At 46.5% G+C, this 27,711-nt stretch overlaps 1 protein-coding gene across 2 annotated transcripts in view; it reads left to right on the plus strand.

Moving 5' to 3' along the window:
* The window catches only part of WDFY2 (WD repeat and FYVE domain containing 2), a 1,061,998-nt gene that overhangs the window by 573,874 nt on the left and 460,413 nt on the right, over nt 1-27,711 (plus strand). For both annotated transcript variants that reach the window (XM_069640687.1, XM_069640686.1), the window contains exon 7: nt 22,361-22,487. In XM_069640687.1, coding sequence (XP_069496788.1) covers nt 22,361-22,487 — 127 coding nt within the window. The remainder of the gene's footprint in view (nt 1-22,360; nt 22,488-27,711) is intronic.

Here is a 27,711-nt window from a genome sequence, read left to right on the forward strand (position 1 = left end):
CCAAAGAGGGGTTCCAGTTCGAGATATATATGCAGCTGCCACATGGTCGTCTACACATACCTTCACAAGATTTTACAACCTAGATTCCTCCTCTAGTCAAGAGACTAGGTTTGGCAAAGCAGTATTACATTTTGTTAATTCCTAAAAGGAAACATGGCGTTTTTGCTCCCACCTCCAATTAGACAAAACTGCTACGGGAGTCTATCAAAGATAAGGAATACGTTGGAGGACACAATCTCTTCGAAGAACAAGTTACTTCTTACCTGGTAACGTTCTTTCGATGGGATGTTCCTCCGACGTATTCCTTATCGCCCCTCCCATCCATCCCTGCAGTAATACTTCCCTTGTGGTTGCAGCTTACGCTCCTTCAAGGTCAATAACCAATTCAGGCATGACTTATCTTATGCTACAAAACGGAACTGAGCAACGGACGCTGCGCGTGGCTATTTATGGGCATGGTGATGTCAGTGCCGAGCGCCCTCTGCTGAAAAATTTTTCCGAGGCCAGCAAGCTGGAGACGAATTATCAAAGCTAAGGAATACGTCGGAGGAACATCCCATCGAAAGAACGTTACCAGGTAAGAAGTAACTTGTTCTTCTGACTCAACTGTTGTTGACATATCAGCCAAACTGGACACACTGTAGTTGAGATCTTTGTCTAGTTCCTCGGTCAATTGTGTTGATGCTTCAGTCTGTCATTTCAGCATTCAGTTACTTGAACGTGAATCGGAGAAAACATCAATGTTGACTGGTTTTTGGGTGGCACTTTTTGGGCGGGTGTCGATTGTGTCAAGTGGTCTGCAACTAATTCAAAAGTATCTTCAATACATTCAGTTTCATCTTCATCTGGTGGATCAGTCGCATTGTAGCAATGGTCCAAAAACACTTTGCTGGCTTCGCCGGTCACATTAAATTAATTTTCTGTCCATTGGGCAAATGCATCTTGAGTCTGAACACGCCGCGCTTCAATTAATAGTTGCTCCATGGTGAAAACAGTTTGGCAAGCAGCATCTCTCATTTGTGTCGCTGTCCTTGTCTGCATAGTCCGTACACCATCGGGCAACTAGAAGACAGGTTGGAAAAAGGATGTTCAATGTAAATCCAACATACAGTATTGGACAATTTACATTAAAAAAAAAGCATATTATGAAGGCCTTAGCACAAAACACTTGCTAAAAATAGAAACTGTTATAAATGACCTTATCTTTCTTTCTTTTCCTTGAAAGTAAAGAATACTGTAACGTCAGCAACAGCAAGCTGGTCCACCAACTCGGATCCACTTACCTCCCGTTCTATATCTGGATCTTGTATACATCAATCTATGACAGGTAATGTCCACAGCTGTGCTGCTTCGGAAAATCTTTGGCGTCTGCGTCCTGCGTCGATGACGTTGATGCGCCGTCCCAGAGGACCTCCTCCGATGGCCGAAGTCACCCGATGTGATAAGTAGGACGCACAACGCCCATAGCCTCAGTTCTGTTTTTTCCGCAAACATTTTCGCTTTGTGAATCTCGGTACGCCTCGACTCGTTGGAGTTTGTTATTTTCAATTCTCGGTTCGTTAAACCTGTTCGGTTTGTGTGAAGACCTGTTCGTGGCGATGTCTTTCTCATCTTCAACCCCACGTCTGGGCTTCAAGAACTGAGGGGACTGTGGGTCCAAGATGTCGGTCACGGACTCACACGACGCCTGCCTCTGGTGCCTCGGGGAGGCCCACGATACGGACGACTGTGTCGACTGCCAGTCGCTCACAGCAAAGGCCTTGCGGCAACGCAAGAAGAAGCTGGCGGTAGGCCGGGTGTATAAGCCCCGGAAGTCTAGGTCTGCGGGGCTTTTGACGGATGACTCGAGGGGCGACTCTCTGCGTCATCGTCGGAAGTCCAGTGGGTCTCCTTCCAGGAGTCGGTCTTGCCACTCCTCCGCCTCTTCGAGGCATTCCAGAAGCGCCTGCATAGGTCGCCTTCCCCGTCCTCTTCCGAGGACTCCGCCCGTCGGCGGGTCGCTTATCCCTCCATGCAAGCGACACCGGAGGAATGGGCTTCCTTCGGGAAGCAGATGCTAGTGATTCTTGAATCGCAGGGCACCGGTCCGTCCGCGCCTCCGAGTGGGGTGGTCGGCACGGCTCACGGGAGAGGTCCCGCTCGGACAAGGGTAGCCGTTCTCGCCATGCCCGTTCCAGGTCCCAGTCCTCAACGTGCTCGAGACCGCGTGATCCTGTGCCGTCTTCGAAGAAGACGTCGACGCCTGTGGCGCCGAGGTCGTCGACGATTTCTCTCGAGGCTCTGCCTCCGATGGGGTCTTCGACGCCGTCGGAGCCTAGGTCGTCGAGAGACACGGTTGGAGCTCTGGCTTCGAGGCCTGTGTCGACGCCGCTGATGCTGGTGGCGCTGCAGCTGACGTTGATGCTGATTCGCTCGACGTCGACGCCTTTTCTGTCGACGCCGGCGCAGACTCGTTCGGCGCCCTCGACGCCTTTCGAGGCGGTGGTGTTGGAGGGGCCCCGTGGCACGCGGTTTGCCCCTAGAAAGGCTTTGGCTAAGGTCAGGCACTGCTTTGGTCTCCAGAGGTCTTCCTCTGCCCGCCTGGAGTACATTTCTGAGGTTGATGAAGGCTCTGATGGCGGCTTGGTTACGGTTACGGTTCCGGGTGAACTTATCTCGGGCCATAGTCAGTTTGATGACCTGCGGCAGTCGCTGCATGATGACAGTGGACTGGACACTTCTCCGGAGGTGGAGGTGTGTAGGCTGGAGCCTGGCACTCATGCCGATTCTTCATATCGGCGCCTTATGTCTCGGGTCACCGAGTACTTGGGCTGGTCAGCTCCCCCAGGGGAGTTCGTTCAGGATGATCTCACGGACATCCTTGATCTCGGTCCACCCACTGACCCGGTTTTGCCTTTTCATATGGCTCTGCAGAGAAGGGTGGCGGTGGCTTGGACTGCTCCGGAGAGTCTCCCAGTCGGCAAGTCTTTGTCGTGAAAATACCGTCCAGCCAGTAGCGACCCCTGCTACTTGTCTAGGCACCCCACCCCAGAGAGTTTGGTGGTGCAGGCGGCTACGGCCCCGGCAAAGCAGGCGTCATATCCTACCATCTCTCCGGATAGGGACGACAAACGTTTTGACGGCTGGGCGAAGAAAGTGTTTTCTTCGGGGGTATGGCGCTTCAGGCAGCCAACTCCATATGTGCCTTGTCTCGTTTCACACACACTCTGTGGAACTGTGTTGCATTAGCGGCTGAACATATTCCCGAAGGGGACGAACGGGATGGTTTCCTTGCTATGGTTCAGGATGGCAAGGATGCCATGTGTGAGGCCGTTCAGTCGGGTTTGGACTTGGCGGATTGTGTCAGCCGGTCCATGGCGGCGAGCACCGTAATGCGCAGGTTTGCGTGGTTGCGGAAGTCTGGGTTCGCTCCTGATGTGCAGTCCCGGCTCCTCAGCATGCCCTTTGACGGTGAACACCTTTTTGGCAGCAAAGCTGATGAGAGCCTTGAGAGGTTGCAGACCTCCAAAGCTGCAGCGAAGTCGTTGGGTGCTGCAGTTCGCCAACCTCTGCCTTTTCGTCCTATGGGACAGCAATGGAGGGGTGGTTCCTTTCGCTATTACTCGTCCTTCAGTAAAGCGAGGGAAGCTAGCAGTCAAAGAGGCCATCGTAAGAGTGCCAGAGGTGGAAACAAAGGTACTCGAGGTGCCAAGGCCGCTCGGGCAGTTGCCTCTTTGCCCTCAGGCAACGCCGCAGCCGCTACCACTCATTCATGAGGCCAAGTCCCATGGTTCGCCGGTTGGGGGAAGGCTGGCGCAGCATCTTGTAGAGTGGCAAGCCATTACTTCGGATGTGTGGGTTCTGGAGATCATAACCCACGGCTACTGTCTTCCTTTTCGGCAGAGGCCTCACGACAATCCACCAGGGAACCTCGCTTTGAAGTGTCCGGATCCGCTCCTTGCGCAGGAAATTCAAGCTCTGCTGGAGAAAGGCGCCATAGAACTGGTGCCTGTAGCGGAGAGGAACAAGGGATGGTATTCCCCTTATTTTATGATTTCGAAGAAAGACGGGGGATTGAGACCCATCATGGACTTGCGCAGTTTGAACAAACTCCTCGGGAAGGACAAGTTCAAGATGGTGACTCTTTCTCAAGTCCTCCAGGCCCTTCAACTTCAGGACTGGTTGGTGTCTCTCGACCTCAAGGATGCTTACTTCCATGTGCCGATCCATCCCAAGCACAAGAAGTACCTGAGGCTCGCGGTTGGCGACTCGCACTTTCAGTTTCGGGTCCTGCCATTCGGATTGACCTCCGCCCGAGGGTTTTCACCAAGCTCATGGTGGTGGTGGCAGCGCATCTCAGGAAAGGGGGGATTCACGTCTACCCCTACTTGGACGATTGGTTGATCAGGGGGAGCTCTCCCGAGCAAGTCCTGGATCATCTGTCCGTCACCTGCCACTCCCTTCACAGGCTGGGCTTCTCCCTCAATTTAAAGAAGTCCCATTTTACACCAACGCAGCGGCTCCAGTACATCGGAGCAGTGCTCGACACGTCCCTGGGGCAGTGTTTTCCTCCTCAGGTGAGGGCTCTTCACATTCAGCAAATGGTGAACAAGTTTCAATTTGCCCAGGATCTCCCAGCGTCCGAGTTCTTGAGACTACTCGGCCTCATGGCATCCTGCATTCTTCTGGTGCCAGAGGCTCGTCTGCGGATGAGATCTTTGCAGTGGGCACTCAAGCTCCAGTGGTCTCAGTCCTCCGGCAGGCTGTCGGACCCTGTTCAGGTGCCGTCCTCGGTAGCCCGGGACCTTCTGTGGTGGGCCGTCGAGGGCAATCTGATGAAGGGGGCCCTATTTTGGCTGCCCTGGCCGGAGGTGAGGATCGTGACGGACGCATCCCTCACGGGATGGGGAGCTCATGCCAACGAGTTGACTGTCAGCGGTCGTTGGTCTCCGTCGGAGTCCAGATTCCATATCAATCTGTTGGAGCTGAGGGCCGTCAGGCTAGCCCTGAAGGCTTTTCTGCCGACTGTGCGCGGAAAGGGTGTCCTGATTCTAACGGACAACACGGTGGCCATGCACTACCTCAACAAAAGGGGGGGAGGGGCAGGGTCACTTCCGCTGTGCAGGGAGGCGATGCAGCTCGAATTCTGGGCCATCCAGCAGGAAGTTTCGATCTCGGCTGTTCATCTGGCCGGAGACGACAACGAGACGGCGGACGCTCTGAGCAGGCAGAGCTCGATCTCTCACGAGTGGGAGCTGGCTCAGGAGATTCTCCTGGAGATCTTCGCCCTTTGGGGGGACCCCTCAAGTGGATCTCTACGCCTCCAGTGTCAACCGGAAGTGCGAAAGGTTTTGCTCGCGGGAATTTCCTCCAAAAGGAGCCTTAGGAGACGCGTTCGAGGTGGTCATTCCCACTGCTGTACGCGTTTCCTCCAGTCCCCGTCATCCCGCAAGTGCTGCGGAGGTTACGGAGGTTCGGTTCCTGGATGATCCTGATTGCTCCTGCGTGGACCCGGAGGACGTGGTACCCGGAACTTCTAGACTTGTCCATCTGCCCTCCACGTCGTCTTCCCTACCGAGACGATCTGCTCTCACGGGAGGGGGGTCAGGTTCTCCATCCAGAGGTCGGATCCCTCAATCTTCACGCTTGGCTTCTGAAAGGTTGAGGTATAAGGATTGGGACCTCCCTGAGGACGTGATGGAGGTGTTGCTTTCGGCCAGGCGGCCGGCAACTAAGTCTCTGTACCGTTGCCGTTGGAGAAAGTTCTGCGACTGGTGCAGAGTTCAGAATGTGGATCCTTTTGAATGTGACATTCTCATGGTTCTGTCTTTTTTGCTTTCTTTGGCCCACAGGGGCTTGCAAGTGGGGACCATTAAAGGTTACCTGGCGGCGCTGTCCATATTTAAGCGCTCGTCTGAAGAGTGTTCCTATTTTAAAATTCCTTTAATTCCGCAGTTTTTGAAAGGGCTCACTAATGTGTTCCCTCCGTCACCTTTTCTGGTGCCAGGTTGGGATTTGAACCTTGTTCTTAAGTTTCTTATGGGTGCTCCGTTTGAGCCTTTACATTCTTGCCCTTTGAGGCTGTTAACTCTGAAAACTGTGTTTGTGGTTACTTCCGCTCGCAGAGTGAGTGAGTTACAGGCACTTTCAGTTAAGCCACCCTTCACTGTTTCATAAGGACAGGGTTGTCCTTGGAGTTCGTCCTTCTTTTCTTCCGAAGGTGGTTTCAGAATTTCCTTTGAGCCAGAAGGTTGTTCTTCCGGCGTTCTATCCTCCTCCACATCCTGGTAAGGAAGAGGAGAGGCTCCATAGGCTTGATCCTAGGAGAGCGTTGAGCTTTTATATTTCGCGCATGTCCCGGGTCAGAGTGGACGATCAACTTTTCATTGGTTACGCTGGAAAGCGTTTGGGACAAGCTGTGACGAAACAGACTTTGTCTCGTTGGATTATTTTGGCTATCTCTGAGTGTTACCGCTTGGCGGGTAAGGATCCTCCGGATGGCTTGCAGGCCCATTCTACCAGGGGAGTGGCTGCATCTACTGCTCTGCAGAGGGGAGCTCCTATTCGTCACATCTGTGATGCAGCCACCTGTGCTTCAGTACATACTTTTGTACGTCACTACTCCCTCGATTCCATCAGAGGGCAAGATCTGGCCTTTGGCAAGGCAGTTCTCTATTCCGCAATTTGATTGGGCATGCTAAATTTGTATTCTAAATTCTTTCCCACCTCCTTGCTTGGTACTGCTTTGGGAGTCTGTCATAGATATGGAATACGTCGGAGGACCCAATCACCTCGAAGAACAAGTTACTTTCTTACCTGGTAACGTTCTTTCGATGGGATGGTCCGACGACGTATTCCATATTGCTCCCTCCCTGCCTTCCCCGCTGCAGAATTTCTTTTGCGATTGCAGCTTGCCTTGTATGTCTGACTGGCAGAAAACTGGTGGCACACGTTCTGGGGAAAAAACTATAACTGTGTCCTACTTATCACATCGGGTGACGTCGGCCGAGGTCCTCGGGGACGGCGCATCGACGTCATCGACGTAGGACGCAGACGACAAAGATTTTCCGAAGCAGCATAGCTGTGGACATTACCTGTCATAGATATGGACTACGTTGTTGGACCATCCCATCGAAAGAACATTACCAGGTAAGAAAGTAACTTGTTCATTTGTATGTTATGATATGACATTTGTAACGCGCCTATACACAAGTGTTTCAAGGCGCGACGAGGCAGGGGGGGGGGGGACAAGGGGAGACAGACAATGATCCTACTAGGCCAGGTGTCATTCAGATCGCGCAAGTGCAAGGGTAGAGGGGAAAGGGAAAAGTGCAAGGGGGAAAGGGAGAAAGGGAAAGTGCAGTACAGGGTTAATACAGGATAAATAAAAGGGCCCGCTGGTGGCAAGTGCGCGGTAAGTGCAGACAAGTGCTGGGAAGGGGGGCTGTATGGATACAGACACAGTCCCGCAGTGCAAGGGATGCCAGGGAGGCAGTGCAGGGGAGAGTGGCTGGGCCAAGGACCGAGAACGGTGAGTGGCCCAGTTGCAGATTCAGTGTAGTTCAGTACATTTTAGCAGGGAAGAGGGGGAGAGAAGGTTTTGAGGTGCTTGCGGAACCGGAGATGGTTCTCCTCAAGTTTCAGGGAAGCAGGAAGGCTGTTCCAGAGGGAGACCCCTGCAGCGGAGAGAGATCTTACAAATCAAATTATTCCTTCACACTCATGGCTTACACAGATAAACTCGTACATCATGTACGTCATTTTGTCAAAATATACATATGGAATTTCACCTGATTGATGGCTAGATTAATCAATCTAAGTTGACTGTCCGAAGAACACTACTCGAAATGTTGCACTCAAGCAATTTGCAAAAACTGCTTGTTTCTAATATTGCCACAGTCTAATAGTATCAGATCTAGAACTGACTTTCTTTCATTAGAGGGTAGTGTCAGTACGCATACCTCCAGATCGACTACAAGGGATGATGTAATTGTAGTCGATGCTTCAGCATCTCCCTGAAACACAGTACTTGCATTAGTATGGATGAAAAAATTGGAAATTGAACACACGCATTGGGACTCAGACATTGGTACATATCAATAGCAAACCACGAATGAAACATTGTGTAAACGAATGGCACGATACTTAAATATGATCAGATTATCTCAAATTCCATGCATAAAACAATTCTGGAACAGAATAGCTAAGTAAGACTACCTGATACGCCCAAGTGGTAGATGACTCCAGGCAAGACATGGATGAGAATCTTCCTTCATATTCAGTGCATAGTCATGGAGTTGTAAAGGGAAAATATTATTTGATTTAGAAATGCTAATATCAAAAATTGGCATGTAAGGAGACTGATTACGAGAACATTATGCTTATTTCAAAGCATAATATAGCATAGTTATCTGTGCCCCTAAATCAATTTTCTATGAGGCGTCTAAAACCAAGGACAGATGTTTAGCAAAATGGTCTCTATTTTAAAAGCAATACAATCTTATAAATATGAAAAGTATTATAAGTGACATTTACACCTAAAACCCAATCCTTCCATTTAGTTACCTGTTCACTACCCCAAGGCCTACAGCTAAATCCGGAACCATGACTCACCTGAGGCCGCATTGTTCCGCAGAATCCTGTGCAGTGCCCTTAGGGACCACTGCACACAATTAAGACTACAAGTGGTAATACAAGTTAACCTTTGGTACAAGCCTGTACTACACTGTTAACGTGGTAGCAGTAGCAGAGCAGCCAGACTTCTCTCAAGAGCAAATGAGCAGTAGTAGAGATTATACAAAGGACCACAATTACTGTGACTCTAGCAAACACTGACTCAAGGTTTTTGGTTGAAAAGTAAAAGTACATTTATTTTAAACCATCTGTTCACAAAACGCTTCACTTCTATTAAATTAAAACCACATGTAAAATACACTATACACAGCCAATTCTCTTTGTGCAGAACAACTCAAGGTAAGTACCTTATGATTTGACGGGCAGGTGTTATGAAACAAACAGCGTTACCAGGAATACATATGCAATCACTTTTTGACAGTAATGACAGTTCGGTCTTACTAAAGATACGCGTACCTGCGGGAAGAAACGTTACTGGAGTTAAAACACACTTAGCACCTGAGTTAAAAAGAGGGTTGGGGGCAAAAATCATAGGCAATACTTTTATCAAGGCAGACAGAATCAGGGAACACTTTCTGACAAGCAGAAAAAAGTCAATAGGCCTGCGCCAGTGTCAAGTGGAACCGGGTTCCTGTTGTTGAGGATCACACAGTCAGCTAGTTCACAATTCAAGATTGCCAGGAGTACTTGGATATTGTCACAAGAGGAAGCAAAAGTTATAAGGGGGAAGGAAGATAAGGACACCCTTTGGTGAGGAAGAAAGGGGGTCACGCTAGTTCCTCGAGGTTGGAAACAGTACCTTATTCAAGTAAAGAAGAGCTGGTGCCACGGCAGTTGTTCCTGGTAGTTCCTGCAGACTCACGGTTCCTGTGACTTCAGTCATGGGGGCAAGAAGGACGACGTCTGGAGCGATCTGTACTGCCCAGGGATGAGGCCAGCAGAAGCAAATGCAACGGTGAATAACAGGTGCGCTCCTTTAAAACAGGCAAGGCTCTTCAGGTGGCTGTGCGGACAACTACAGCTGTGTGCAGCGATTTCAACCAAGAAGAGGATCCTCTGCCTGTGGAAGACGAGCTGGTTAATCCCACTAAGCTCAAAGGAAGAAGACTCCGGACTGGATCTTCTCTTGTTGTCGAAGGGTAGATAGCTCAGGACTGCAGCAGGGCTCCACCAGGACTTGGTAGTTGCAGCAGCCATCCTCTTCTCTTTAGTTCCTTGCAGTTCCAGTGGCGACTCTGACTTCCAGCCCAAGAGTCCTGCCTTTTATGAGAAAATCCCCCATTCACACAGCCTGGCTGTCAATCACCCAGCAGGGGGACAACCTCCTTAGCCAATCATGACAAAGTGCGACTTGGGTTTCCAAGGATACCCTGTGCAGGGGGTGACTACACCCCTCCCTCACATTCAGCCCACCTAGACACCCAGGCACCAAAAGGGGGGCTTCTTGAGCCAAAAGACGGTGAACAAAGAAGGCAAACCTGGGTTGCCGCGCAAAGGAAAACACAAGAAGGATTTTAACAAAAAAGAAATGGCGATTAAACCCAACCGGAGCCGAATTAAAATATTTGGTTGAGCGGGTTTAAAGTCGAGGCTACCAAAATAGCCTAAAACATTACCACGTTATATAATATAACCGCGGTAGAAAAGTTAAGGTAGATACCACTGCCACCAGCCAAGTCTCAATGTTAAGGGAGCGAAACAAAGCTACAGGAGACACAGATAAAAAGGGCTAAGAATTAACCCTTTCCAATACTCCATATAAGATGGGGTGTACTGGATCTGTGGTTAAAAGGGACTACGTAAAGTTAATGGCAACTTTACCTTTTCTGGGGGACAGTAGTTAGCCCCAGAAAATGGAGTCGGTGGAAGTCTAAAAGACAACACTGTGTCACTGCACTGAAAGTGCGGTGTAACACGCAAAAATAGTGGGGCTCCTGTGGTGGTGTACTCCAGAGCCCACAATCACACAAACAGTAAAAATACACATGGCAAAACACATGTAAGAGGGGGAAAAAGGCTCACACTCCTACCAAGTGAAAAATAAACTTCAGAAATCCAGCAAAGCTGCTGGGGGACTCACTAGGTGAGGGAAATTAGCCATAGAATGAGAATTCTCCCTAACAGGCATGTGAACGAATAGAGTCGGAATTGACTTTTTTTGCAATTTTTGAGTCGTTCTGAGTTGATTCTTCTTTGTGCACAAGGATGGGTCGTACATATTCGGGGTAAAGTGCAGGCTGCAGATGCGGTATCGATCACTCCTCTTGTCCTCCAAGACTATTTTGACTCTACTTTCAAGCTCTTCCGGCACATATCCGCAATATCTGACCCATTCTTTAATTCGATCTACAGTTTTTGGGAATACATGCATTGTAGTGCCTTCAGATTTCTCATGGGTCTTAGAAGGGCAACCGAAAATCGAACATGCAGGCATTGTTGTAAATTCTGCAAAAAAAGATTATTCAAAAATTACTTTGCATAAAAACGTGAGAAAGAAGGAATTATACCATACATTCTTCAATGCAAGCTATGTTTTGGTCACCACAGCAAAACCAGTGCAGCGTGGGCGGCTGTATTATACGATAACTTTTATAAACCGTTCTTTGATGTGACGAAAATCAGATCATGTTACTTATCCCTTGAATGTGCTATCGTGCATCAAAAGGAAATATGCTTATATTATAGACACAGTCCACTTAGGATGCAATTCGATGCCAATTGACACTGATGACAATTGATATATCGATAACATAACAAATTAAACTCAAGTCAATGGCAATGAGACGAATGAACATAACCTAACTGGGTAGGTTCGTTCGAAATAGATAGAAATTTAGAGATCAAGGAGATATGATTAGGATAGATGCCCTTACCTTGACCAACAAACAGTTAGATTCAGCAAGCAGGGTAGTTAGTGGCAGGAGAACAGGGAGATGTTCACAGGTAGCACGACGAGCTGACTCGCAGCAGTCACAGGAGTTCACAGGTAGCACGACGACTAACAGATTAGCATTGGTCACCAAGGTTCTCGGGTAGCACATTCACAAGTTAACTTGCAGTGCTCAAAGATGTTCTCATGATAAATATCAAATATAAAGAATTACAAAAAAGGGTGTGTATGTGAATGAATGACGTGTATATGTCGTGGTTTTATGTGGATTGCAGGGGCACGGCCTGCTTCAAGGGGAGTCTGCCTGGAGACACGGGGTCTGAGGAGGGCATGTGAACAATGACCCCTACGCATAAGATACCTTTGAAGTGTACATGGTGTTTGGCGCCTTGGCCGTCCGCGCCCCTGACAGCACCCCTTTGCAGCGCACATCCACTGGTGCCAACTGCCTTTGATAATGGAGGGGGGGGTGGATGGGCCTGGGGCGTGCAGACAAGGCACCGAAACACTGCTGAATGGAGACACACTTGATTCACTGGAAAACTGAAAGAACCATTGATAAAAGTTCTGTTGTGCTTTATTTTGTTTGTTAATTTTATGGCACAAATGTACTACACATTATAAAGTTCAGGTTGCAGCACAGTGAGGGAAAATCCCCTGTATTGACCGCCGTCACTGGGGAATATGTCTCTAATGGCACCAACGACACAGGCGCGTATTACTCGTCGAACGCGGTGTCCAAGCCTCCCATGAAGCCACCATGTGTATGAACGATAGGCCACCATCCTGTACCACCTGTGAAAGAGAAAGATATAAACTGTTTTTAAATAACCAAGATAAGTGTATTAAACCTTAGTTGTCAATGACAATTCTTGTATCCAATGGCATTGTTGCCAGTACAAATGCTACCTAGACACTGTGCAATATTGAACGACTATTATACAACTATTACTAGAGAATTGCAAGACTAAATTGGTATGACAATAATATTTTGAAGTTACGACAATATAGGCAACGACCATGAAATAGTAGTGGCCTAAGTGAAATCACAACCACAGTATACTTACTCGTTACTTGGATTCTGAGGGCGAACTGTGTTAGACAGAATCCTGTGCAGTTCCCTTGGGGAACACTGCAAAAAGATTAAGACTACAGGACTAAGCAGTAAACCCAATTGGTAGCAGTCCGCACCACCCAGATTTACCTGGTAGCTGTGGCTGAGCAGTCAGACTTCTCTCAAGAAGAGTAGGGCAGTATATAGAGTATACACAATAGGGCTAAAAACACAGTAGAGCAAACACTGACCAGAGCTTTGTATCAAAAGTATATAATTATTTATTTAAAACACACTTTAGGCCATACACTAGCACTCTAAATCAAAAGCAAGTTAAAACACAGGTAAAGTATAAATACCTCCCTTGATAACTATTAGACAAGTCAGAGTTAAAACACCACTATTTGTTAAAACAGATGTGAGCGCGTAACCTAGATGGCACTCCAATAGTTAAGTTAAAGGGAGAGAAAAAGGCAAAGCATAGAAATAAAACGGGTCCCAACACTTTTAGAAGTTCAAAGCAAGGGAGGAAGGCAGTATTCACTGTAGAGCCAAAGTTCATAGGCCAGGCCCACTTTAAATGGAGCAAAGCTAAATGTGCCCAAGATCACACAGTTTAAAATGCACTAAAGGTCTTTGCAGAATGTTCAAAAGAGGTTGGGGTGATTCAAGAAGTTAAAGTTAGAAGGTCTGCGGCCAACCCAGTTGGAAAGCCAAGGATTTAAGGGTCACCTTGGGCAAACCGAAGAAAGCCAGGCCAGGCAGAAGACAGTAACTTAAAGAGAGAGGAAGCTCCAGTGGTGGCAGTTGTTCCTGGCAGTGGTTGCAGTTTGTTTCGACCAGGGGACGAGAGGATCTCGTCAAGGAGGAAACTTGGAGTCGCTGCACTGCACAGGGATGAAACCAGCTGCCGAGTTCGTCGGTTAAAAGGTGCGTTCCTTTTATTCGCGGTCAAAGTGGTGAAGCTTGACTATCCACCTGGGTGCTTGGCACGGGCAATTCGACCAAGAGACGTCTTTGGAAGGTGAAAGGGCCAGACTGGTTGGTCCCACCAGCTCAGAGGAAGAAGACTCGTCCAGCAGAAGATCTTCTCTTGTCGTTGGGAAAGTGGTGAGTTCCTTGCAGCAGGGCTCCACCAGTGGTGTCATCATTGCAGATGGCTCAGCTTCTTCCCTCTTTGGATTCTTAGGTCCTGTGGCGACTTCTGAAGTTCCAGTCCCAAACGCCCTGCTTTTATGCAGAAAAACCCCAAATCAACAGTCTAGCTGTCACTCAAACATGCTAAGTGGTGAGCCGGGCGGCTCACCACTGGGCCAGTCAGAATAGAGTGCGACTTGGGTTGCTAAGGCAACACAGTCCATGATGCCATTCCCCTCCCCACACATCCTGTGGAACCCAGACAGAGTGGCACCATTTGGAGGGCTTCCGTGGAGAAGCCAGCCAAAAAGTGGAACAAAGGACTCGATCTTGGTTAGAGTTACAGAGACGGACGCGAACGCCATTTTTGAAAAGCGTTCTGGCAAAAAGACCCAACCGTTGATTTAATATTGACATTGCACCAAAAAGTAGTGCGTTTAAAATCAATGGGAAAATCCCATAGGAAATATTCCGGTGGAATATTTTGCGTGGTAACCACTGCCACCAGCCAGAAACTCGACAAGGGGGGACTGGTCAGTGACCCCTTGAAAACAGACCCAGGTGCAATCAAATTAACCCCTTCCAGCACTTCCACAATATGATGGTTTGTACTGGTTCTGTTCACAGTTTTGGACTAGTAAAGTCAGTGGTGACTTTACATGCCCTGGGAGACAGTAGTCAGTCCCAGGGTATGGAGTCTTATGTTTGGGGTCACTATGACACCCCTGTGTTACTGCACTGAGGGTGCTGTGTAACACATACAAACAAACAGGTGATACCCTATGGAGTAAAAGACCCCATAGCCCATAAGTACACAAAAAGTCAGAGACATACCTCAAATCATGCCTAAGAGTGGGAGGAAAAGAGTCTTACTCTTAGCAGGAGAAAAAAAACAAACCCCAAAAATCCAGCAAAGCTGCTGGGGGACTCACTAGGTTTGGGAAATTAGCCTTATAACAGAATTCTCCCTAACACTTCCCCCCCCCCCCCCAGACTAAGGGACAGGAGGATTGAATCCACTCCTGGATGAATCTCATACCTCTAGTCTGTTATAAACATCCTAGAGAGACCATCAGCATTTTGGTGGTGACACCTTGACCTGTGTTCAATGGAAAAATCAAAGGTTTTTCTTTGTAAGCTATATGACCTACAAACCCTTTGAGGAACATCTTCCTTTTTAAATTTATAGGGGATCTGGTTGACCAGTCCTTCAGAAGTTGGTACAACTTCTGAACCTGTGTTAGGCTTTTTCAAGGGGTCCTTATAAAGGATTCCCTTAGATCTAGAGGGGCCTCCAGTGTTCCTCACCACCTCTCTGTTGGGAGCAGGTTGGGTCTCAGGCCTCTTGGTTGGAGGGGTTGGGGTTAGGCAATGTACCTGCCTCCCATTCCTCTTAGATCTAACCTTACCTATTTTAGGAGTTTCCCTCCCAATACTAGGATTTGAGTTGGAGTCTTCAGTAGAAGGTCCAAGAGTCTGAAGGTTTTTGGCCTTAGACTTCTCTTTTCTGGTTTTCCACCAGCACTGAGAATTACCAGTTCTCTTAGGCCTAGAGAGGGGTCCAGTTGGTCTATCCACCTCTTCCTCAGAAGCAGGGGGAGTCAGAGACTCTAAAACTGGGGGAACAATGATGGTGCTTGGTTCGGGCTCCCATTTTCCTAACATATTAGCCTGAAATGTGCCTGGGTTAGAGGTCAACTTACTAACACCAAGGTTTGATTTGGGGTTCTCAGTAGAGGTTCCCACAGGCTTAGAGGGGTCCCTTAAGGTGGTCTCTCTGGCCAATTTGGTTAGGTCCTGCTTCTCCATACTTGGAGGCCTGGGGGTACTGGATACTACTCCTAGAGTTTTTAGATCATTCCCCAACAGGACTCTCCCAGGCACCTCAGTCTGAACACTGACAGGAATCCTCGCTGTCATGTTATTACACTGAATGAGGGCTGATAGAATAGAAACCATCTGGACAGGGCCTCCAGAATTTCTAGTGGGACCTTTGGGTGCCTTAGCAACATCCTCAGGTTTGCCCATAAGCACACAAAAAGTCAGAGACATACCTCAAAGCATGCCTAAGAGTGGGAGGAAAAGAGTCCCACTCTTAGCAGGAGAAAAAAACAATCCCCAAAAATCCAGCAAAGCTGCTGGGGGACTCACTAGGTTTGGGAAATTAGCCTTAGAAGAGAATTCTCCCTAACAGGCTGTTGCGCGAAGTTCGTGCATAAGCACCATCAAAATCCTCAACACGGACCGTGTGAGGCAGGCTGCCCTGAAGTCTGCCAGCTTGGTAACGCATTGCGGCCGTGGCTCACCTTGCGATATGTAGGACAAGCATCCGGAGTTTTCTCGGCAGCAGCAGTTCTCTTCCTCGTTTGGCATTAGCGCGCACCAATTGCAGGTACACCAGGTGGAAACGCCGTCCATGCGCCTAGGACCAGGCTCTTTATCTGTTGAATCGTCCTCCCAACTGTCGTCCGAAGCCCCATCCTTTCCGCATGTCTCTTTCCAGTAATTCCACCTAGGAATACTCCAGCTTGTACTGGTAGGGCATTATTGTTGCCATTGTGGCGTAAACAAACGAAAATAATTTATAGCGATGGTACTGCTATCTGTTCGCACGGGCTACAAGCAACAAAGGTAGCTGACCAGAGCGCAGAAACGAGTCACAGAATACTCAAAGAAATACAGTGAGAGGAATGGAATAGAAAATCTGATGTCTGTTGTGAAGCGGTCTGTTTATACTTATTGAGGAAAGAGGTGTCCTGCCATTTCCATGGCGACACGCCATTAGCTGAAGCGCAGAGAATGTTGACACGAGACGTGCTTTGGCGTTGTGAAATGGGCGGTATGCGTCTAGTGATGTCAGGTTCAGGGGCGGGGGATATGATTTAGTGCCGCAAAGGCAGTCCTGCTTGGGCGATGCGGCAACGGATAACATTATCACAAAATGGCCGCGCCCTCTAGCTTGATTTCGCTTGTGTGCAAAAGTCGAAAACTACGTTAAGGTGCATAGGAAATGTTTGTACGATCGATCAACCTATGCTTAAAAACACATGCCCGAACCCTCGGGACAATAATATTTATGAGCGCACCATTCCTTTAACCTCCTTGGAGGAGCGAGCTGCTGCTTAGTAAAAGCCTTTGCTTGGTTTCTGGCTGCCTGACATTTCCCTTAGCAAGGCTGCTCAGTCTTATTGACCAAACTATGTCACACAGCTCATGTCCTCCCCTCTGTTCAAATCCAGTCTTCTGTAGTCCATCTTTACTTTCCCCTTCCTTTGCTTCTACTTGCTCGGGTGGATGGCCTGCTAAGTATCACTGCTCTCAAGAGCACAGACTGTCTTTGCTTTTTTGTTTTTAAAAGAAATATTTTCATTAAGTCTTTAGTTTGTTTACTGTACTGTAACAAACACTGTTGGAGTACCGGGAGTACCTTCCAATTAATTTACAGGGACTACACTAGAAAGATCACAAACACTCAGTAACCATACAAAAGAAAACTGTTTGCGCTGATGCGTGATCCACATTGCAAAACCTCAAAAAAGAGTACATAAAGACAAAAATTCTTAGCCGGTGACCAAAGGGGAAATGCTCCCTGGGCCTCGACCCTCTGATGCCCCAACCTAGCATCCTGATGCAAAGAACTATTGGGATTTTTTATATTGTACTTTTTAATTACACTTTACAGAGACAATAATAACAATCATAGCAACTCATACCCGCTTGCAATAGTATAGCTATAGAGAAGCACTTGTGGAACCCATGACCATTTATGTATTAAAATGAACATCTGCACAGTATTTGTATATGTAAGATAGCAACAGTAAGGGTAGCATCTCACTCAGCCAAAATGTTGCAGTGTTCATATAGTTTCAGGAATGAATTGCAAATGTCCATACAGTGGCTTCACATTGTATTATTATTATTATTTAGGTCGTTCTCCCCAATGATGCCAATTATGACATTTCAATAAGCCGAGTCGATTTGAAATATGTCAGAGGATCTTTCCTCTGGCAGAGAGGAATTATCTTTTTACTTTCATAAGGCCTAGTTTAATCCACACAGGTTTAATGTGGCAATTGTAGGATTACCATTTCCTTGGTAAAAGCAATTTTGAGGCCAGTGATTAGTGAAACTCTTTCAAGCATCTCACTCAATCTTTTCAAGTGTGTGTAGTCCACTAGCATGTGCAGTAGGCTGGTGGTTGATTAACCACATCACCAGCGATTGCTGTCAGTGCTGAGCTTACTTGTGCTTGCAATCCTTGGCTTCTTTGGCCTTTTCCTCAACTCTGCTTTCTTGCTTGCTCAGGATTCCTTGTACTCAACGACAACAACTACTCCTACAGCCACCACCAGTTCAACCTTTCTCCTCCACTCTTTTCATTCTGCATTACGTGTGGGGCCACCTGACCCTGGACAGGAGAAACAATCAGGTTCACTGAACTTCGCATGTATTTATGCATGTTTTTCTTTTCTCTTATATAACATTTTCATCAGTCCACAATGATTTTCACCTCCTAGGTAATGATGATAATGGCCTCCTATTTTTGTTAGAGGATGTATGCATAACCCCACCTAGATGACAGATTGATTTAGGCAACATCTCGGGAGCATGTGCCTGCCATAAACTCTTGTAGACCTATTATTCATTTTGGGGTTGTGACTAGGTCCCCTGCTGCACCCTGAGTGTCAAGCTGAGTGATTCTAACACTTTCCAGGTCACCTCTACAGCAGCCCATATTCATAGCCGGGGACTGTCACATGTTGAACCGGATAGCAACTGCTCCACCTAAGTAAACCTCAATTTGACAAGTTAATATGGGAACGCCCACATCAAAACCTGCATCGGATTCAGAAAGGGCGACTGGGGATTTCCCCCCCCTTGTGGGCTCCCCAGCCAAGTCCCACAGGGTTGATAGAACACCAGGGAATACTTTTCCAACTTGGGCCACCCAAGATTTCTTTATGGGGCAAGAGGTGAAAGACCACCTCTTCCATAATCCATCCGGATTATGGAAAGAAAACTTTACAAGATTAAGTAACGACAATCCCGGTCACAAGGACAGGAACACTCAGAGGGATAGTTGGACAGCCATCAGAGATGCTGTTCAACCGTTAGGGAGGATGGCTCAGTGGAGCCCACAACTATAACCCATATGAACAATGAACCAAGGAGCATACACAGCCCTGACTTCACAACAATTTGGTGGAGTATTAGAAGAGGAGGAAGGAAACACCATGAAGTCTCATGAATATAGAGGGACACCTACCAGTTAGGCTCACAGAGGAAGAGGCCATAAAACTGCAAGCAGACAGTGAGGCTGGGCATCCCAATGAGATTCGAAATGGCTGCTCTGCCTCTTATAGACTCAGCTTTACTAGCCATGCTACGGAAATGTCACCTGAGAGTCAAGCAATACATTCAGGCTAGACCTCCCTACAGACCAAACAGATGCTAGCCATCAGGCTGATATCCATTTTGGGGGAGAAGCAAAGGTGGCATAAAAAACAAAATAACACACAGCTCAGTTTATGGGCTGCTGAGGTTGAGGAGGGGCGGACTTTGCTGAGCAGCAGGAAGTATTTTGGAGCAGAAAGCAGAGAGGTAGCTGGAGAGTACAGCAAAGGTGGTGGAAGAAGAGCACAGGAGAGAAGACCTTGAGGGTGAGAAGGACGCAAAGGAGGATGTAATAAGTAAGATCAGAGGAGGTGGAGTAAGAGAAATTGTGGAAGAGGATTTATTGGAGAAGGTTGGTGAAGGAAGAGTTTAATTTTATGTCAGAAGGGATTTTAGAAAGTGGAGAGGACCTAGTGACATCAGAGGACAACAACTGAGCAAGAGGAGCTGTATTATCAGGAGTGGAAGGATGGTTTACATTGTCCAGAGTTTGGGCAAGATGGTGTGAATAGGGAGGTGTGATGGTCGGACCATGGAAATTGGTATAGTGAAAACTGACCTGGGTGAGCAGGGCACCATATCCCCAATGGAGAGTAGGGCTTCATATGCTTAGGTGAAGTGGAGTTGGAGGTGGAAGTTGAATATGAAGAGGTCCGAAGTAGTGACCAGAGTGGGAAGGCTGGACAACAAAATTGTAACTCTGATATCAAACACAGCAGAGATACCGTGAAAGTCCTGTGACCACAAACGGCAAAAGCCAAATAAGAGGAAAGCGACACTGAGTACAGAGTGCGCACCAATTTGTTTATTTTCGATTTTGAAAGATAAAATCATAACTCGCTTATCAAACGCGGCAGAGATCCTGTACAAGTCACCTGACCACAAACTGCAGTGCCGTAAAGTCATTAGATGCCCTATTGCATTGCCAAGCTGTACAGCAGCTGGGAGCATGACGACTTTGGGAACTAAGCTCCCTTCGATTCCATGACGGCAGTTTCAGGCAATCATTTTTTAAAATTCTGTTTATTCAATTTCATGGACATACATGACCAATGAACATATATGCCTGACTCCAAATAAGTTCGCCACCTCCCCGCCCACCAATCCCCACTCCCCCAGATGAGACGAGCAAAACACTGCATATTCAAGGGGTAATACCACTGCAGGGAAATGATTCAGAGCTTTAGACCTTGAGGACACCATTGCATTCGATAGTCCTCCTGAGAAATTATAACGCCTCTCTCCAATATTTCATCTAATCTTACGGGTAAATTAGTGGACACTATGAGTGATGTTATTTCCCGAAGAATGCCCAGCATATGAAAGGAAAGAGGATAGAAACGTGCATGTAGGATCAACACAACAGTCATTTGAACTGTGTGGAAGATGTACAAAAAAGGGAAACTATAACAACTAGTGGAGCCGTATTGAGACCTTTTTATAAGAATGTTTAGAATAAATGTCTTCATAGGTATTAATAAATAGCACTGGATTGTGAAGAGTAAAATAATGTTGTAAATATCAACAGCTGAGAAGAAGTTAATGAAGTTGTAAATCTCACCAGATGAAATGCTAATCTGTGAATAGATTACTCGATGTATTATTGCCGGCACAGTGTAGTTTTTAGACTTCTTTCAGCGTCTTTTTAATGGTATAAGCAACAATACATTTGTATTTTTATAATGGATTATTGCCTATGTGGCATTGTGTGTATAGATGGTCTCTAAAATTCCTCATCAGAAATGTTGTTAGCTTCCCCTTGTTTCTGGAGTTTAAGAATCAGGATTATGATTTCCCAGTTTTATTCTAGTACAGGGAACCCTTCTTGAGGTATAGAGAATAGCCTCGTGCCACCCTTCCGTTCTTCCTAGCTTTATAATACTTTGGTTACAAGGCAACTATTAGAATGTCAACTTCCTTGATTATGTAGAAAGTTTGGTACTTTGAATACCAAGATGCCTTTATTTTTCATTATTTTTTGTATTCCTGTGGCTGTGGTCCATTTGAGGTCTTTACTGGTACTAGTTTCTGTCCAGTAACCAATGAATGGAGCACCTTAGGCAGACCATCCCGTTTAGTGATCTGAGCTTGTCACAGAATAGTGCTGCATTTTTCACTTGCTGATGAAAAGATGCAACATTATTTGGCCTGTTATTATTATAATTAGTCTGATCCACCAATCAATGTCAATTCCTAATATCCAGTTCCTAGAACAACAGTCGCCCAAGACCCCACACACCGTTCATATGAAGTGAGAGATGTGAGAGATTCTTCTAATTTTGGAAGTACAATGAAGGCATTAGAAATGGAATTGTAGTAGTTCCACCGACATGCTGGCAATCTTCTCGCATGATGTTAATGGCGGGGAGACGAGGGTTTGAATGCACAACTTTCAAGTGTGGTAATTCAGACATTTTATAGCACTACCCTCTGAAGGTTATGTTGCAGATGCACAGACGATGTCAGTAGAAATCGCAGGAGATCCAGGTGACTTGGATGGCACAATGTGTAGTGGAAAATATGGCAATATTTTTACTTAATTAATTGCAATACTGACCTGATAACAAGCAACTGACCAACATTATTTGTTTTTTTATATGGGCAGAGGATTTCTTAATGGGTTTTAAAAATAATCATCAATGTAATGATTAATACGTTATTATGCTTCACTCCTCCTGCTTCTAAGCATTCAGATGAAAGGTGTTAGTACTCAATTAATAGTACCCACTTTATTGATCGATGTGCGGATTAAGAGCAGAGTCTGGTATGCAGGGGTGTTGCTAGGTCGGAAAAGACCTGGTGCTACACTGATGTCAGAACTGTCGGTGCTGGGGGCTAGCTAGCCTTTTGGTTGTAGCTCCTCAAATTCTATCCGGGGCTACAACCAAAAGACCAGGGGCTATAGCCCTCTTAGCCCCCCCCCCTCCTAGCAACGCCTCTGCTGGTATGCCAGAATATCAACGTGCGAGTGCAGATGGAGTGTGAAAGAACACTCCATTATGTTTGACGCGATGTGTGTATTGAAAATAGTCTTCATGGAAGCTTTGTTTCCATATGGACCAGTTCTGACATGAGATGTTTGGCATCACTGGATGGTTTTTGATTGATTTCAACTGATACATTTTATTTCCCCTTTAAGATGACACCCTGTCTGCTCTGTTTGTTCATGGTATCCCAACCGTTGCCATTACCTGTATTTGTTCATGCACCTACAGTTGAGGTAACCGTTTATCTGTCGTTTTACTACCACTTTTTCTTGTCTTTCTTTTTAGGGAGTGTGACAGCTCTTTGTTGGGACCCGGTGCAGAGAGTGTTGTTTTCTGGCAGTTCAGATCATTCCATTATCATGTGGGATATAGGAGGAAGAAAAGGAACAGCGCTTGAGCTGCAGGGGCACAAGTAAGTTGTGGTGGTTGCTTCTTACTGTTTTAGAAGAAACGCAGCAATTCTGTCTTGCTTAATGGATTACTCTTTGTACATTAAAAGACAGTTGTGTAAATTCAGTAAAAAAAGTCTGCACATCTTGCCAATGGACACTTTACAAAAACATTTTTACAAAATCAATTTGTATTCTTCTAGTAAACGCAAACTTCGCACTTAAATTTGCAAATAGACTTATGTGCGAAATTATAACATTGTGAAATATGTGCACAGTGCATGCAAGCATAGTCTTGCACCCAGATAAACAAATCTATGTGATCACTGCGCTGCCTGTAATTCCGCCGACGAAATTTCGACTCCAATTACGGCGTGGCGCAGTGATCAAATACATCACTTTTTCCTGCATGCCCCGCCCCGCAATCCTCCAACCCGCACCCCCCCACTTACCTTTACTGCTGCACACTTCTGTGTGCCGCCGACGGCCTTGTACCCCTGCAGCATCAGTTCCTAGTACTTACGTGGGGCTGATGCTGCTGGGTTCTTTTTTAAAAAATAGATTTTTTTAAATGTATTATACACTGCTTACTGTAATGGTAAGCGGGGGACACCCCCGACTCCCATTACTGCGGCCAAGGAGAGCGGGGGACACCCCACAACCCCTGCTCTTCTTGGGCACAGTAATGGAAGTTGGGATAATGTGTATGGGGAACGTTGCAGTACCTGCCTGGTGGCAGTTATTTTGGCGACATTTTCGTATATTTCCAGATAAACAATGCCAAATACAGCACTATTTAACATTTTGTCTAGAATCTGCAGAAACCTGTACAAGAGGAACCAGTCAAATCTTGGATTAGCAAAGCATCCACAGTAATAGACTGCTGCATGAGTCTGTTGTCACAGGCCACAAAAATGCAAAAACGCTTATTGAAGCTTGAAGGGTTTTTATTGTCCATTTAAAGGGGCTTTTCCTAAGGGCAGTCACTCTCTCTAGTCTTCTTATGGTATTCATCCACCCTACCCGAGACTTCTCTAATCCCAAAGATGGTAACTAGAGATGGATAAACCCTACTATCTAAATTGTCACTGGATGCCGATGAGGGTCTAAAGGTAGTAGCTTTATGTGACTCCCTCTGAGGTCTTCTAGGTGGATCCGAACCTGGTCTCCCACAAGAATTGTAGTGGTCTTTGAAACAGGAACTGTTGCCTTCCAACTGCCCAGGTCTCACTTGTTCTTATCTCTCTCATTCTCTCATATTCCCCCCCTGATGTGCCTTCCTTTCTCTTCCTTCTACTGACCCATTTTCTCTCTCTCCCTCTCTCCTCTTTCTCTCTGTTATTCTCTCACCTCTACTCCTTGCTCCTACCTTTCACTCTGCCCTCTACTACTATCCACTCCCTCTAATCTCTACTATCTATTCTCTCCTTGTTCTCTCACCCTCTTTCCACCCACCCAGTCACCTTACACATCTCTGCTTTGATCTCCCCTATGGGCTGGGTTCTACAGGTCTGAAGTTATAAAGCACTCTTTTATCCCCGCTCCCTTTCCAGACGACTGTCTGACAGTGTTTAGAAATGGTGGTACCGTACAGCGTATGTCGGTGTCCAGTTCGTGGTTTGCTGTGAATGAGCGTCTTGATTACCAGTCTGCAACATTGCTCCAGCTTGATGTTTGCCTCAGCATTCCTTGCATGTGTGTTGATAGTTCCGTTTTTCGTCTCAAGGATTTCTGGATTTCTGGATTCAGTAGTTCTGAAAGGGAAGAGGGGAAACAATGGCCAGCATGTTATACAGCAGGTATGTGATGATCAAAAGCAGTACTTCCCACTTGCAACCAGGCACATACGGGGGAACAGAGACTGGGGCACTTCCCAGCTCTCACCCCACCACTGTGGCAGGACTGGCTCAGGCAAATACCCTGGTAGGTCTCCTGACTGCCCCAGGTTGAGAGTGTCATCATCCCCCATTCCCAGTGTACTATGTATCTTGATGCATGCGTCGGAGAGTGCAGTTAGGCTCTGGCTTACCTTAGGCTTGAGCTGAACGGCCATTACGGCCCCTTCCTTTCCCGAATGTGAGGGTTATAACTGTATTCATTCATTGCCTTTCTCTTATTTACACTTCTGAGACTTCCAACCTTTCGTTGGGATTTCCCATGTGTACCAGGGCATCCATTGGTTTGTACATTGCGCTCCTAGTAGCCCTGGTGCTTATTTTTCGCTGCGTATAGGAGAACTTGTTCGAAGACACTGGGGAGTTAAGGGCGGGTCATCGTGATGGTTAGCTTAATGGAAACCTCTGGGCTGAACCTAATGCTCTGGACTATCCTTATCATACCTTCTTTCCGGGGTGAACAGGGCAAAAAACGCCCAGCAGACAGAGGCCTAAGCCTAAGTTATGCCCAACTGTGGGGAGAGCACAGGGCAGTTACTTGCCCTGTTCCTCACCCACCTATCCCCCTGCAGAACAGAGCAGTGATAGCTATTAGCGACTTGGTGGTTGCCCCCTTATAGGTTTTGGTGTTTCATTTTATTTTTTTAAAGGAAACAGGCTTTGCACGACCAATATGTGCTTATTTGATAATGAAAGCAACTATGTCCACAAAGGCAAGTGTTAAAGGGATGTTGAGCCTTTACTATTTCCATTCAGAGCCAAAACGAGGGAAGCCAGAGGCAAAAGGTGAATGGAAGAGGGGAGACTGGGAAGAGGTGGCCTGCCGGTGGAATCCGGGATGGGGGGGAATGAGGTGCATGTAAGGGCAAAGGTGGCTTTTGGCAACGAAGATCATAAAAATAAATGGGGTACACGGGATTGACTCTGATGCCCTCGGAGAACACAGACAGTTACTGACAGATTCCACCCATGTTCCACTTGGTCTGATTAGCCACAAACTCTCCCCATGATGTTACTATTGGATATTACTGTTGGCTGCTAGTCGAAGCCCAGTGAGAGTCTAGTGAGGGTGGGAGCAAACTTGCAAGTATTAATAAGTTACTTGCTATTTCAAGTTTTCTTGCTTGTTCTACTCACTGGCTCTGTTGACTGTGGTTATTTGTTCTGGACGTTGCCTCCCCCCATGCACCCCTAAACCCTGTTTCACTCCTGCTTAACACTATTGAAATTTTGAACAGTTGAGTTAGTGAACTAACAAATGTATTAATGTGGTATGGTCTGGGTGTGTCTCGAAATCTGAGGCAGGATTTTATGAGTTCAGTTAAACAAGGGAATTATGATGAAATCTACATCCCAGACAAATGAGGAGCTGGGGGTAATGCCGAGGGAAAAAAAGCTCTGAGCTCACTAATAAAGGCGACCAACAGACGTAGAACCTGAAACCATCCATATTCAACATCAAGAGATTAATCGACTCTCCCCACAGTTGTTAAGAAGACGTGTCTGCATTACAGCTCCATGGCCCCATGTCTGGCTCTATGCCAATTTTGTCTATTGTAGAGTCTTAAAACTCTCGGCTATTAACACGTCTGCCTCAAGTGTTAGGACATCAGGTTTTAATCATAACCACAAAATTAAGATACTAAACCATTTTATCAAAACTTTGTTGGATTCTGATTTTAGTGATGCTTGAGTCCCCAAATAGTAGATGTTGAAACAAATCTTATGATGCATCGATCTTTTAATTAACTTAATTTGCATTTTCTTTTTTTAAATCTCTGGATTAATCAGTCCCCCATTAAATGGATTGGGAACAGCTGTACCAATGGAATGGATGTTTAGATGCTTTTTATAATGAATCAAATCAAATCCCCACTATAGTAGTTTCAGAGCACCTAGCCTTCTCTATGTAGCTGTGTACTGTGCCCTCGACAGTGGTGTTCAGACTGTAGTCTGCTGGAGAAAAGAAACTGTTTAAGGGCAAGATAAGAGAATGGGTAAGCAGAAAGTAGATGTTGCAAACAAATGGAGGGGGTTGTGCAGTACGTTAACATTTTTATGTCAACACTGTTGATGATGCCCTAAGAAGGTTCTTACTGGGACCAGGGAGAATTTCCCAAACCTTTTATGCAGTATCACCGCCTGAGTTGTTCATCTCCTACATTTCAATTTTGCACTCTCCATCCATTGCGTTTCAATTATACTACGATTCAGACAGACGCGCAGATATGTTATTGAATCCACACATTCCAAGGTTGCTTTTGCCACCCTCCATCTGAATCCCAGCCTCCTTTTCCCCCCTTTTTGGTTCCAAGATCATTATTTGAGTTTTTTTTTTACTTTGATCTTAAGATCATCCAGCTCGAAATATTTTACTATTTCATTCAATCTCCTCTACAAACATATTTGCGTCTGGCCTAAAATGACAATATTGTCCGCATAGAAGATCCAAGGAACCGGATGATTGTATATTCTAGGTGGAAAAGTTTGCACTCTCCCCTGCCCCTCTTCAATATCTGCCAAATACAGATACAAATGAGACCCCAGCCAGGTAGCACCCCAGATTCAGACCCCTATGTGTTTGGATTTTGTCAGAGCGTAGTCCCTGAGTAGACGATCTGACTCTCACACTTGTCTTTGAGTACAAAGGCATGACTGTCTCTAACAAGTCCATGGGGCAACCCCAGGCTATTCGTTTTGCCCACAACCTCTCCCTGCTGACACTATCAAAGGCCTGCTTTAGGTTGATAAATCCCAAATATAACTGTGATTTAAATGTTCTTGCCTTTAGTGCATTCAGCAGGAAGAGGTTGAGGCTAGTCCCTATCCCCCCAAGTCTGTCTCACATGAAGGTACCCAGCATCTCTTGTCCATCGAAGCAGATGCCGCAGCAGGGTGGAGGCAAAGATCTTTCCCAATGTGTCCAGAAGGGCGATCGGTCTATAGTTTTTCAGGTCTTCCCTGTCACCCTTCTTGATCACCGGGATAATCGAGGCCGATTCCCAAGACTCTGGGACGTCCCTGAACTCCAGAACATGAATTAATTATAAGAAACAGAATTCTGCCCACATAATTGGGTTCTGCTTAGGTATGTTATTGTTTAGGCCATCTGGGCAAGCTGCCGTGAGTTATTTAGCTTTTTTATCAAATCAATGATATCCTCTTTATCAAACTCAGTGGCCTATTTTGTATCTTGCTTATTCATATTTGGACTTTCCTTATCATCCCCACTTGCCCGAAACTGTGCAGAATGCCTAAACAATTTGATTTCCGTTGCTGCCAGTATCCTACTTGCAAAAAGCTGGGGAAAGTCCCTAACCCAGTTAGTTTCTGTTACTGTCGGTATCCTATA

The sequence above is a fragment of the Ambystoma mexicanum genome, chromosome 7q, assembly GCF_040938575.1.
Source record: "Ambystoma mexicanum isolate Mex_15411 chromosome 7q, UKY_AmexF1_1, whole genome shotgun sequence".
Taxonomy (NCBI): domain Eukaryota; kingdom Metazoa; phylum Chordata; class Amphibia; order Caudata; family Ambystomatidae; genus Ambystoma; species Ambystoma mexicanum.